General features: G+C 52.6%; 1 protein-coding gene across 1 annotated transcript in view; it reads right to left on the minus strand.

The window, feature by feature from the left end:
* LOC144610584 (microtubule-associated serine/threonine-protein kinase 1-like) overlaps nucleotides 1–12436 on the minus strand; it is a 128619-nt gene extending 116183 nt beyond the window's left edge. Inside the window, 1 exon segment of the mRNA XM_078429392.1 lies at nucleotides 11805–12436. Coding sequence (XP_078285518.1) covers nucleotides 11805–11843 — 39 coding nt within the window. The 5' untranslated portion in view covers nucleotides 11844–12436.
* Between the last annotated feature and the right edge of the window lie 503 nt (nucleotides 12437–12939).

The raw sequence follows: 12939 nt of genomic DNA on the forward strand, positions 1-12939 counted from the left end.
CATGCTCGAATCCCGCTACTCCCTGTGTCCAAATGCCTCTTAAACCGAGCTTTAGCACGTCTTCCACCATCTCCTCTCACAGCTTGTTCACAGCACCGACAAGTTTCTGTGTAAAAAGCCTTCCCCCACCCAACCCAGGCAACTATTAGTATGTGTTTTTGTGGAAATTGATCAATTTCCCTCCTGCGATAAATAAAGTTCTATCATGTCATATCCTACCGAACATGGAAGGTTGATGTTTCAGATCGGGACCCTTCTTCAGACAAGTACACAGTTCAATCACAGTACAAGTACATATAATTCCTTGAAAGCGTTGACACAGGTAGACAGGATAGTGGAGGTGGCTTTTGGCATGCTTGCCTTATTGATCAGGGGAATGAGGGACAGGAAATTAAATGCTGGCTGAGTCTTTGAAGCCCACATCCACTTAAATGAATTTCAAAAATGGACACAAATCCATACACACTAATTCATATTATATACAATAGACAATAGACAATAGGTGCAGGAGTAGGCCATTCAGCCCTTCGAGCCAGCACCGCCATTCAATGCGATCATGGCTGATCACTCTCAATCAGTACCCCGTTCCTGCCTTCTCCCCATATCCCCTCACTCTGCTATCCTTAAGAGCTCTATCCAGCTCTCTCTTGAAAGCATCCAACGAACTGGCCTCCACTGCCTTCTGAGGCAGAGAATTTCACACCTTCACCACTCTCTGACTGAAAAAGTTCTTCCTCATCTCTGTTCTAAATGGCCTACCCCTTATTCTTAAACTTTGGCCCCTTGTTCTGGACTCCCCCAACATTGGGAACATGTTTCCTGCCTCTAATGTGTCCAATCCCCTAATTATCTTATATGTTTCAATAAGATTATTTTCAATCACATTACTTGTACATGTGAAAAGATAACATTAAATATAAATATTATCCATTGATGTACATAGTGTATAGGTACAACTATTAGTTTGCAAACATACAAGTGCACATACATACAATGTAGAAACAAGGAACTGCAAATGCTGATTTATTTTTAAAAAAGACACAAAGTGCTGGAGTAACCCAGTGGGTCAGGCCACATTTCTGGAGAACATGGATAGGTGACGTATCGGAATGGACGCTTTTACAGACAGTCTGAAGAAGGGTCCCGACCTGAAACGTCACCTATCCATGTTCTCCAGGGATGCTGCCTGACCCGCTGAGTTACTCCAGCACTGTGTTTTTTTCCCCATGTTAACACCACCCACTGATTCCAGTCCTGACTCGGAAAGAGATTGTCTATCTTTTGCTGGAACAAAATCCTTAAGTTCATAAGTGATAAGAGCACAATTAGGCCAATCGGCCCATCGAGCCAAACATACAAGATATCCAAATACATGAAAATACATACAAAATCTCTACGTACAAATGTTTATGACCTATGTGCACATGTGTATTCATGGCAGGCTAGAGGGGTGCTCAGGAATAAAAAGATTTACGAGGATGTTGCCAGGACTAGAGGGTGTGAGCTAGAGGGAGAGGTTGAGCAGGCTGGGTCTCTATTCCATGGGGCGCAGGAGGATGAGGGGAGATCTTATAGAGGTGTACAAAATCATGAGAGGAATAGATTGGGTAGATGCACAGAGCCTTTTACCCAGAGTAGGGGAATCGAGGACCAGAGGACATAGGTTCAAGGTGAAGGGGAAAATATTTAATAGGAATCCGAGGGGTAACTTTTTCACACAGAGGGTGGTGGGTGTATGGAACAAGCTGCCAGAGGAGATAGTTGAGGCAGGGAGCATCCCATCATTTAAGAAACAGTTGGACAGGTACATGGATGGGACAGGTTTGGAGGGTTATGGACCAAGTGCAGGCAAGTGGGACTAGGGCATCACTCCCATCACCCCCATCTGTCCATCCCTCGCTTCCATCCACCCCTCCCACCGTCCACTCCACCCCTCCCTCCCTCCCCTCATACATCTTTGTCAATCCCTCCCTCCCTCCCCCACTCCGTCAAATCCCCCCTCCCTCCATCTACCACCTCCTCCATCCCTCCCTCCCTCATCCATCCCTCCTTCCACCCAACCCTCCATCCCCTTCATACATCCCTCCCTTTGTCAATCCCTCCCTCCCTCCCCCACTCCGTCAAATCCCCCCTCCCTCCATCAACCACCTCCTCCATCCCTCATCCATCCCTCCTGCCACCCCTCCCTCCATACATCCCTCCCTTTGTCAATCCCTCCCTCCCTCCCCCACAACGTCCAATCCCCCCTCCCTCCATCAACCACCTCCTCCATCCCTCCCTCCCTCCCTCCCTCATCCATCCCTCATCCATCCCTCCTTCCACCCATCCCTCCTTCCACCCATCCCTCCATCCCCTTCATACATCCCTCCCTTTGTCAATCCCTCCCTCCCCCCCTGTCAATCCCACCCTTCCCCCCCCCCCCCCCGCCTCCCCTCCGCACCTATAAGAAGACAATCCAATACATGGTTTGAACTGTCTTTGGCAATGGCTGCAGTGTCTGTCGCAGTTTATTGGAGACACAAGAGACTGCAGATGCTACAAACTGGAGCAACAAACCACCTGCTGGAGAAACTCAACGGGATCAGGTAGCATCTGTCGGCAGTCCATAATGACCCGAAACCTCACCTGTCCTTTCCTCCTCCACAGATGCTGCCTGACCCACTGAGTCCCTCCAGCAGTTTCCTTGACGTCAAGGATTATTAGATGCTTCTGAAGCTGCCTGCTTCATGCATAATTTACCAGAAGAGGGAAAAGAAAGCTGTACGGAGTGTAGTCAGGAAGAGAATGTTGCAAAGTTCGATGCCACAGAGAGAAGCTTCCAGTTCACTACAATCACTCCAGTCTGAACAAGGGTCCTGACCTGAAACGTCACCTATCTATATTCTCCAGAGATGCTGCCTGACCCACTGAGTCACTCCAGCACTTTGTATATATATTTTTTAAACCTGCCTGTATTAGAGGGCATTAGGTATAAGGAGAGAGACACAAAAAGCTGGAGTAACTTAGCGGGACAGGCAGCATCTCTGGAGAGGGAGATACGTTGTGGGAAGGAACTGCAGATGCTGGTTTACCCTGAAGATAGACACAAAGTGCTGGAGTAACTCAGCGGGCCAGGCGGCATCTCTGGAGAGAAGGAATGGGTGATGTTTCGGGTCGAGACCCTTCTTCAGACGCCATCACTCATTCCTTCTCTCCAGAGATGCTGCCTGTCCCGCTGAGTTACTCCAGCTTTTTGTGCCTATCTATCTTCGGTTTAAACCAGCATCTGCAGTTCCTTCTGACACGCAGGGGGTGAGGAGAGAGGTTGGACAAACTTGGATTGTTTTCTCTGGAGCGTCAGAGGCTGAGGGGGGACCTGAAAGTACTTAAAATTATACCAGAGGCCCAGAAAGGGTGAACAGTCAGAACCATTTCCCGCGGGGTGGAAATATCGAAGACTGGAGGCCACAGCTTCGAGGTGCGCGAGGCAGAGTTGTGCGGGGCAAGTTTTTTTTGCACTGAGAGTGGTGGGTGCCTGGAACACACTGCCAGGGGTGGTGGTGGAGGCAGTTACGACAGTGCTGACTATGAGGGTGTTGGATAGACACACGAATATGCAGGGAATAGAGAGATATGAATTAGTTGCGGGCTGAGGAGATCAACTTAATTTGTCAACGAGTTTGGCACGGACGTTGTGGTCTGTTCTTGTGCTGCACTCTTCTACGTTCTGCGTAACAGATTATTTCTCTTTGCACTGTTGGAGGCTCTGTCTGTTTCAGTTTGCCCGCCTGAGACAATGACCCCTCTTCTGATGGCTTGCTAGTTTTCACGCCAAGGAGGACCAGTTTTACCCTGAGAAAGAGACTGTCCATTCACCTTGCCTGTACCTCTTATGATTTTATAAACCACTATCAGGTTTATCACTCCAAAGACGTACAGGTTTGCAGGTTAATTGGCTTGGTAAAATTGTAAATTGCAGAGTCGTAGAGTGATACAGAGTGGAAACGGAGCCTTTGGCCAAACATGCCCACACAGACCAACATGTCCCAGCTACACCAGTCCCACTTGCCAGTATTTGGTCCATATCCCTCCATTCCTGTCCCATCCATGTACTGTATCTGTCTAACTGCTTCTTAAATGTTGGGATAGTTCTTGCCTCAACCATCTCTCCTGGCAGCTTGTTCCATACATCCACCACACTTTGTGTGAAAATGTTACCCCTCTGATTCCTATTAAATCTTTTCCCCTTCACCTTAAACCTATATCCTCTGGTCCTCAATTCACCTACTCTGGGCTAGAGACTCTGTCCCGAGTGAGTGTAGGATAGTGTTAATGTGCGGGGATCGCTGGTCGGTGCGGACTCGGCCTGAAGGACCTGTATCCACACTGTATCTCTAAACTAAAAGGTCACCCCTCAGCTTCCTACACTGCAGGGGGAAAAACAGCGCCAACCTATTCAGTCTCTCCTTATAACTCAAGCCCACGAGTCCTGGTATTGTCCTCATGAATCTTTGGTGCAACTTCTCCAACTTAATGACATTCTTGCTGCAGCAAGGTGTGCAAGAAGTGCACATAATTAGGGTTGCCAACTGTCCCGTATTAGTCGGGACATCCCGTATATTGGGCTAAATTGGTTTGTCCCGTACAGGACTGCCCTTGTCCCGTATTAGGCCCGGGAGACACGGTAGGCCAGGACACTGTAGGCCCGGGGGACACTGTAGGCCCGGGGGACACAGTAGGCCCGGGGGACACAGTAGGCCCGGGGGACACAGTAGGCCCGGGGGACACAGTAGGCCCGGGGGACACAGTAGGCCCGGGGGACACAGTAGGCCCGGGGGACACAGTAGGCCCGGACACTGTAGGCCCGAGGGACATTGTAGGCCTGGACACTGTAGGCCCGGACACTGTAGGCCCGGGGGACACTGTAGGCCCGGGGGACACTGTAGGCCCGGGGGACACTGTAGGCCCGGGGGACACTGTAGGCCCGGGGGACACTGTAGGCCCGGGGGACACTGTAGGCCCGGGGGACACTGTAGGCCCGGGGGACACTGTAGGCCCGGGGGACACTGTAGGCCTGGACACTGTAGGCCCGGGGGACACTGTAGGCCTGGACACCCTCGTGCCACCTGACGGAGGTTGCGTAGCAACCCGCCTCCTGGCCCGGGCGGCCGCCATTAGTGGAGCAGGAGCACGTGACCGCTGACTGGATGAGGTCACATGGGGCGCGGGGCGGTGATGTCACCTTTTGTCCCTTATTTGGGAGTGAGAAAGTTGGCAACCCTACACATAAAACTCTAAGGTTCTGCAGACTCTATCGCGACATTTAAGAAACATTTAGAACGGAATATGGATAGGACAGGTTTAGAGGGATATATATGGGCCCAATGCAGGCAGGTGAGACTAGTGTAGATGGGGCATGTTGGGCTGAAGGCCATGTTTCCACGCTGTATGACTATGAAGTGTCTCACCAACGTCTCGCACAGTTTTAACGTGATGTCCCACTTCTTGTTCGGAGAAGGTTGTGTTTCTTTGCACCAGACTTTTTAAATTTGGGTCATTTCCAAAGACATTTGCAAAGAGCATCTGGGACTATGCAAAATAACCTTAAAGGGGGCAATGTTGCCATGACAACAATCTCTCAAGACTCTGCAATTCCCTGGAATGGATGGATAGGGGAGGGGGGCTTCATACTGTTATGAAGGACTTGGTGTAATAGCGCCACCTTTGGTTGGAGGATTGTAAATGATTCAATAAACCACAGTAGAGCTGGGCAGGTCCGGTCAGCAGTGAGTTAACTTGTTATTCTGTGTCTGAGCTCAAGATAGAAACATAGAAAATAGGTGCAGGAGTAGGCCATTCGGCCCTTCGAGCCTGCACTGCCATTCAATATGATCATGGCTGATCATCCAACTCAGTATCCCGTACCTGCCTTCTCTCCATACCCTCTGATCCCTTTAGCCACAAGGGCCACATCTAACTTCCTCTTAAATATAGCCAATGAACTGGCCTCAACTACCTTCTGTGGCAGAGAATTCCACAGATTCACCACTCTCTGTGTGAAAAAAAACGTTCTCATCTCGGTCCTAAAAGACTTCCTCCTTATCCTTAAACTGTGACCCCTTGTTCTGGACTTCCCCAACATCGGGAACAGTCTTCCTGCATCTAGCCTGTCCAACCCCTTAAGAATTTTGTAAGTTTCTATAAGATCCCCCCTCAATCTTCTAAATTCCAGCGAGTACAAGCCGAGTCTATCCAGTCTTTCTTCATATGAAAGTCCTGCCATCCCAGAAACTATCACACTTGGTCTCACTGGTTCCCATTTGCTTTCATTCGTTCAGTTTGGAGATACATACAGCATGGAAGCAGGCCCTCCAGCAGTCTGAAGAAGGGTCTCGACCCGAAACATCACCCATTCCTTCTCTCCAGAGATGCTGCATGTCCCGCTGAGTTACTCCAGCGTTTTGTGTCTTTCTTCAGCCCTGGGAGTCCACGCTGACCATTCACACCAATTTCATGTTATTCCACTTACTCATCCACTCCCTCCACACGCAATGAACAAAGACCCATTAACCTACTAACCCACACGTATTTGGGATGAGGGTGGAAACTGGAGCTCCTGGAAGAAACCCAAATGGTCACGGGGAGAAAGTGCAAACTACACAGAGAACACCCTTGGTTAGGATGGAACTCGGGTCTCTGGCGCTGTGAGGCAGCAGCTTAGAGTTACAGCGTGGAAGCAGGCCCTTCGGCCCACCAAGTCCACAGCAAAGATACTAGAGGAGCAAGATAGACCACTCGACCCTAAAAACCGTAGTACGTCACGGCGCCATTTTAGTCGGCAGAAACTTACAGAAACATTTTAAAAGAAAAATAACAAAAATCTGTGAATTGATAGATGAGATATATTCTGCATTTTGATGGTATCAACACACATACTGTTCCCCCAAAACACTGATTACACTGCGAGAGGCGGAGCGAACGGCGGGTTTTGCTTACTAAAATGGCGGACGTTACGCTCCTTTGCGTACTACACTTCAGTATAGGCAATTTCAACGGAGTGGTCCATCTTGCTCCTCTAGTATCTCTGGTCCACACCGACCAGCAATCACCCATAGACTAATTCTATCCTACGCATTGGAGACAATTTACTGAAGCCAATTAGCCTACGAACCTGCACGTCTTTGGAGTGTGGGGGGAAACCGGAGCACCCGGAGGGAACCCACACGGTCCCGGGGAGAACGTACAAACTCCGTACAGACGGCAGCCGTAGTCAGGATGGAACCTGGGTCTCTGGCGCTGTGAGGCAGCAAGTCTACCGCTGCACCACCCTACCCACCTCTACCAACTGTGCCACCCAAATGAAACCTCACCCCAATCAGGTCTCAAGCCACTATCCCTGGCTTTGGAGGCCAGGGACGTATCCATTAGTCCACTGGGGCTGCCCATTAATACGCAAAAAAATAAATAATTAAATAACTCCAATCCATACACCTGTTCCATTGTGTACATGCCCTGTCACAGCGTTACATGATGAATGTAATTGCACTATGCAGCAGATTTATGAAGCCGTGCCAGGAATGAGAGGAGGTTAGTTATGGATGGAGATTGACTTGTCGGGACGTTTTCTGTGTAACAACAGGGAGGTTTAATTAAGGTGCAATACATCAACGCAACGTGAGAGAGGACGATAATGTCTTCTATGCGATCCTTAGGCAGCAAATAGGGACAAGGGTTTAAATGCTCTGCAGAAGGGCCTCCACCCTAAACGTCACCCATTCCTTCGTTGCTGCCTGTCCCCCCGAGTTACTCCAGCGTTTTGTGCCTATCTTGGGTTTAAAGATCGATGGGCGGCCAAGAGTAGAAGTCATTTGACCCAGAGAGTGGTGGTGTATAGAACTCAACGCCCAATACAGTGGTGGTGAAGCCAGTAAGCTTGCTCATGTATAGAAGCACCTGAATATCAATGACCTAGAGGCTACAGACCGCATTGGAAAACACGTGTTTCACTCTCCCTCTCTCTGCCTCTCTCTTCCCCCCTCCCTCTCTTCCCCCTCCCTCTCTTCCCCCTCCCTCTCTTCCCCCTCCCTCTCTTCCCCCTCCCTCTCTCTTCCCCCTCCCTCTCTCTTCCCCCCTCCCTCTCTCCCCCTCTCTCTCTCTCTTCCCCCTCCATCTCTTCCCCCCCCCCTCTCTTTCTCTCTCTTCCCCCCCCCCTCCCTCTCTCTTCCTCTCTGTTCCCCCCTCCCTCCTCCTCTCTCTCTCTCTCTCTCTCTCTCTCTCTCTCTCTCTCTCTCTCTCTCTCTCTCTCTCTCTCTCTCTCTCTCTCTCTCTCTCTCTCTCTCTCTCTCTCTCTCTCTCTCTCTCTCTCTCTCTCTCTCTCTCTCTCTCTTTCTCTCTTTCTTTCTCTCTCTCTCTCTCTCTCTCTCTTTTTTTTTTTTTTTTTTTTTTTCAAAGACTTTATTCAGCACAATCACATGATACATCACATCAAAACCACAATCAGAGGTTACAAAAACATCAGGTAATCATTATAATACAACATTGCCTTCATTATTTACAATGCTCTCAACCCCCCGTGGTGACCAGCGTTCACGGAAGGCCTCCATAGTCCCCGTGATCCCCGCGTGTTCCCTCTCTAGGGACACGCGCGCACGGACGTAGGCCCGGAAGAGGGGAGGCAGCCGACTCTGGCAAGACCCATCGACCGCGCCGCTGCCTGGACCCACGAATGGCCATCTTGGCCAGGCCCAGGAGCAAACCGACAGGGAAATCCCACCCTCCTGACCGGCCCTCCCCACTCCCAGCCCCGAGCCCAAACACCAGGATCGTAGGACTGAAATGCAGCCAAAACTTGAGGAGCAACCCCTTCAGATACTCATACAGGGGCAGCAACCTCACACACTCCATGTACACGTGGAACACCGGACTCTTCCTCGCCGCAGAAAATACAGGCGGCCGGCGTGTCCGTGACCGGCTCAAAAATTTATTACACACAACGGCTCTGTGCAACACTCTCCACCCCAGGTCCCCGATGTAAAGGGGGAGGACACCCTTGTAGAGAGACCTCCACTGGGGACCACCCCGCCATCAGGTGGTAACACGGATCGCCACGGCGTATCCGGACGGAAGACGAAGGCGAGGAGGTGCAGAGTGTGCAGGAGCATCCTATACAGTAAACGTCTGCCTGCATCACGGAACAGGCACGCTGGGCATCTGGGAGAGGCGGCTCAAGTTGTGTGGGGCCGGCTCCCGGGGAATATTCCGGAGCCTGGGCCCGATGAGCAGTTCCGGCGGAGCGGGGGTAAGCTCGGCCGGAATCACTCCAAGCTCACGCCGCTCCCCAACACCCACCGCGACAGCGTGAGGACCGGCCCCCACCACAGCCACAACACCCCCCTCCCCCTGAGGAGCAACGCGCTGACTGAAGATGACCAAATTCCTCACTCTCAACACATCGTCGGTTAAAAGCTTGGCATGTCCCGTGTGGCGGGTCGGCTGATGCCCGCCACCGGGAGCCGCCAAACCCCCCTTAGGCACTGGCCCTGGCGGAAAAAATACGTGGCCAGAGCGTGCACACCTGGGAGGGTGCTCCGCGTGTATATATATCTCTCTCTCTCTCTCTCTCTCTCTCTCTCTCTCTCTCTCCTCCTCTCTCTCCTCTCTCTCTCTCTCTCTCTCTCTCTCTCTCTCTCTCCCCCTCTCTCTCTCTCTCTCTCTCTCTCTCTCTCTCTCTCTCTCTCTCTCTCCTCTCTCTCGCTCTCTCTCTCTCTCTCTCTCTCTCCTCATCTCTCTCTCTCTCTGCTCTCTCTCTCCTCATCTCTCTCTCTCTTTCTCTCTCTGCCAGCATGGGCTCAATGAGCCAATGACCAGGGTATGCTGTGGGAAGGAACTGCAGATGCTAGTTTACACCGAAGATAGACACAAAATGCTGGAGTAACTCAGCGGTCGGGCAGCATCTCTGGAGAGAAGGAGTGGATGACGTTTCGGGTCGAGACCCTTTAGACTGGGTCTGAAGAAGGGTCTCGACCCGAAACGTCATCCATTCCTTCTCTCCAGAGATGCTGCCCAACCCGCTGAGTTACTCCAGCATTTGTGTCTAGGACCAGGAGATGCTTCAGGTTAATAAGACCATCAGACACAGGGTCAAAATGAGGCCATTCAGCCTACCGAGTCTAATCCGACATTCAATCGTCTCTGGTCTATTTGTTTCATTTCTCTCAATCCGATTCTCCTCCCTTCTCCCCACAACCTTTGATGTCAGCAGGTGGACAAATGAATGGGGTGGGTGAGGAGGAGGGGAGAGAGGGTCAAAGGCAAAGGGGGGCAGGGGCGTGTGTGCAGGACATGCGGGCAAGGAGGAGACGGAGCAAGAGGGGGTGCAGGGGCAAAGAGACCTTGGGCATAAGGGCAGGGGGGTGCAAGGGTGTATGGGGCAAGAGAGCAAGGGCAAGTGGGGGGGGGGCAACATCGTGGGAGCAGTGGACTGACAAGAGTATGCGTGGGCAAAGGAGACGGAGGACATGAGCAAAAGGGGCAAAGTGGGTGAAGGGGCAAAAAACGAGAACAAAGGGGAAATAAAAGTGATTTTTTTAACAGCCATTTAGTGATCTGTAAAACCGCCTGAAAGGGCGATGACAGCAGGTTTGGTATGAACATTCACGGAGGATTGGATGAATATATTTCTTTTTTTCAAATAAGAGTGGGGGAGGAAGATAGAATGGGGGGGGGGGGGTGGAAGAGGGGTGGGGGAGGAAGAGGGAAGGGAGGGAAGAGGGAAGGGGGTGGGGAAGTGGGAAGGATGGGCGGGGAAGAGGGAAGGGGGGTAGGTGAGATGGGGAAGAGGGAATGGGGGTGGGGAAGTGGGAAGGGTGGGTTGGGTGAGGAAGAGAGAAGGGTGGGGTGGGATGGGAAGAGGGAATGGGGGGGGAAGAGGGAATGGGGGGAAGAAGGAGGGGTGGGGAAGAGTGAAGGGGGGTGGGTGGGGGAAGAAGAGGGATGGGATTGGGAGGAGGGAAGGGGAAAAGGGGTGGGGAAGAGGGAATGGGATTGGGAAGAGGGAAGGGGGGGTGGGATGGTGAAGACGGAGGGGAGATTGGGAGGAGGAGGGGATGGGGGTGGGGAAGAGGGAAGGGGGGTGGGGGAGGAAAGGGGGGAAAGATGGTGAAGAAGGATGGGGTGGGATTGGGAGGAGGAGGGGGTGGGATTGGGAGGAGGAGGGGGTTGGGATAGGGAGGAGGGAAGGGGGTTGGGATAGGGAGGAGGGAAGGGGGGGTGGGATGGGGAGGAGGAGGGGGGGGGTGGGGAAGAGGGGTGGGGATGAGGAGGGAGGATGGGGGGGGGGGGGGTGTAGGGGAGGAGTTTGCAACACAGAGCGGCGCACCGCCCCTGGAGATGCTGCGACCAACAAGGCTCCTCCAGCGGCTTCTTCTCGGGGAAGACAAAGGCCGGGCTTGGCTTGGCTTGGCACGGCTTGGCCGGGCATGGCCAGGCACGGCTTGGCTTGGCCGGGCATGGCCAGGCACGGCTTGGCTTGGCCGGGCATGGCCAGGCACTGCACGGCACGGCTTGGCTTGGCCGGGCATGGCCAGGCACGGCTTGGCTTGGCCGGGCATGGCCAGGCACTGCACGGCACGGCTTGGCCGGGCATGGCCAGGCACGGCTTGGCTTGGCCGGGCATGGCCAGGCACGGCTTGGCTTGGCACGGCTTGGCCGGGCATGGCCAGGCACTGCACGGCACGGCTTGGCACGGCTTGGCCGGGCATGGCCAGGCACGGCTTGGCTTGGCACGGCTTGGCACGGCAAAGGTTTCATTTCCACCAGGGACTCACCTGCACCCTCCTTCGCCGGACTATGTCGGAGTCGTCCATCGCGACCTCAGGCAGTTGCCCTCCTCTGCATCCCAGGATGAAGACTCTCTCTCTCTCCCTCTCTCTCTCTCTCTCTCTCTCTCTCTCTCTCTCTCTCTCTCTCTCTCCCTCCCTCCTCTCAATCCTTCCCACCGTCCGTCCACCAGCAACTTTTATTGCCTAGGAGCCCCTGCACCAAATGCAGAGCTGTAGATGTTACTGGGCGGCGACGAGAAGGCAGGAGTGCCAGCGCAGGGGGCGGGGATTCATCTGGTCGGTTAAGGCAGGGCAGGCAACGCAACGCAAAGCACAGCACAACGATCCGCTTCACCATCCCAGCTCCAGAAGGTCCACCTGGTGTCTGGACATGGCCAAGATTCAGGTGGACAGCTCCATCCCTGGTCCTCTGTCGCTCTCCTGCTTGGAGGAATCTGCCTTGGTCTAATCTCAGTGGAAACCTCCAACACACACACACACACTGTGTGAAATTAATATTGCTTCAAGACCAGCCCCCTTAGGACGTGCCAGCGACCGCTCTCCCAGTGTCCACACAAAACATGACTCAGGGTTTTATGTTGGAATAGCTCTGAGCACCATCCACACAAACACAGGCAGGCACAGGCAGGGGAAATATATAACTCATCTGCCCGTCTGCCTCAGGAAGCCAATTGCAAAAAAGGTTCCCCCCTACCTTGACACCCTCTTAGGTCTTCAGGCATTGGTCCCGAAGCTTGGATGTGCCGCCCCCTTTCACCACCCTCCCCGATCGGAAAGCAATTCAATAACAAAGATTAACCATTTCAACGCTGCAGGTTGCATCTACCTACAGTGCTCATGCAAGCCCTTGCAGAGAGTGAGGTAGATGCATCTTCTTCACCCATCATCCACACACAACAATGGTCAACCTCATTGGTGGCCCTCGGACTACCTTTGATCCGACTTCACTGGCATTACCTTGTCCTAAACGTGATTCCCTCATCATGGTTCCATACACTGTGGTGGGCTCGATTGTAACCATGCTGATAGACACAAAACGCTGGAGTAACTCAGTAAACTCAGCGGGTCGGGCAGCATCTCTGGAGAGAAGGAATGGGTGACGTTTCGGGTCGAGACCCTT

Source organism: Rhinoraja longicauda, chromosome 37 (assembly GCF_053455715.1).
Source record: "Rhinoraja longicauda isolate Sanriku21f chromosome 37, sRhiLon1.1, whole genome shotgun sequence".
NCBI lineage: Eukaryota > Metazoa > Chordata > Chondrichthyes > Rajiformes > Arhynchobatidae > Rhinoraja > Rhinoraja longicauda.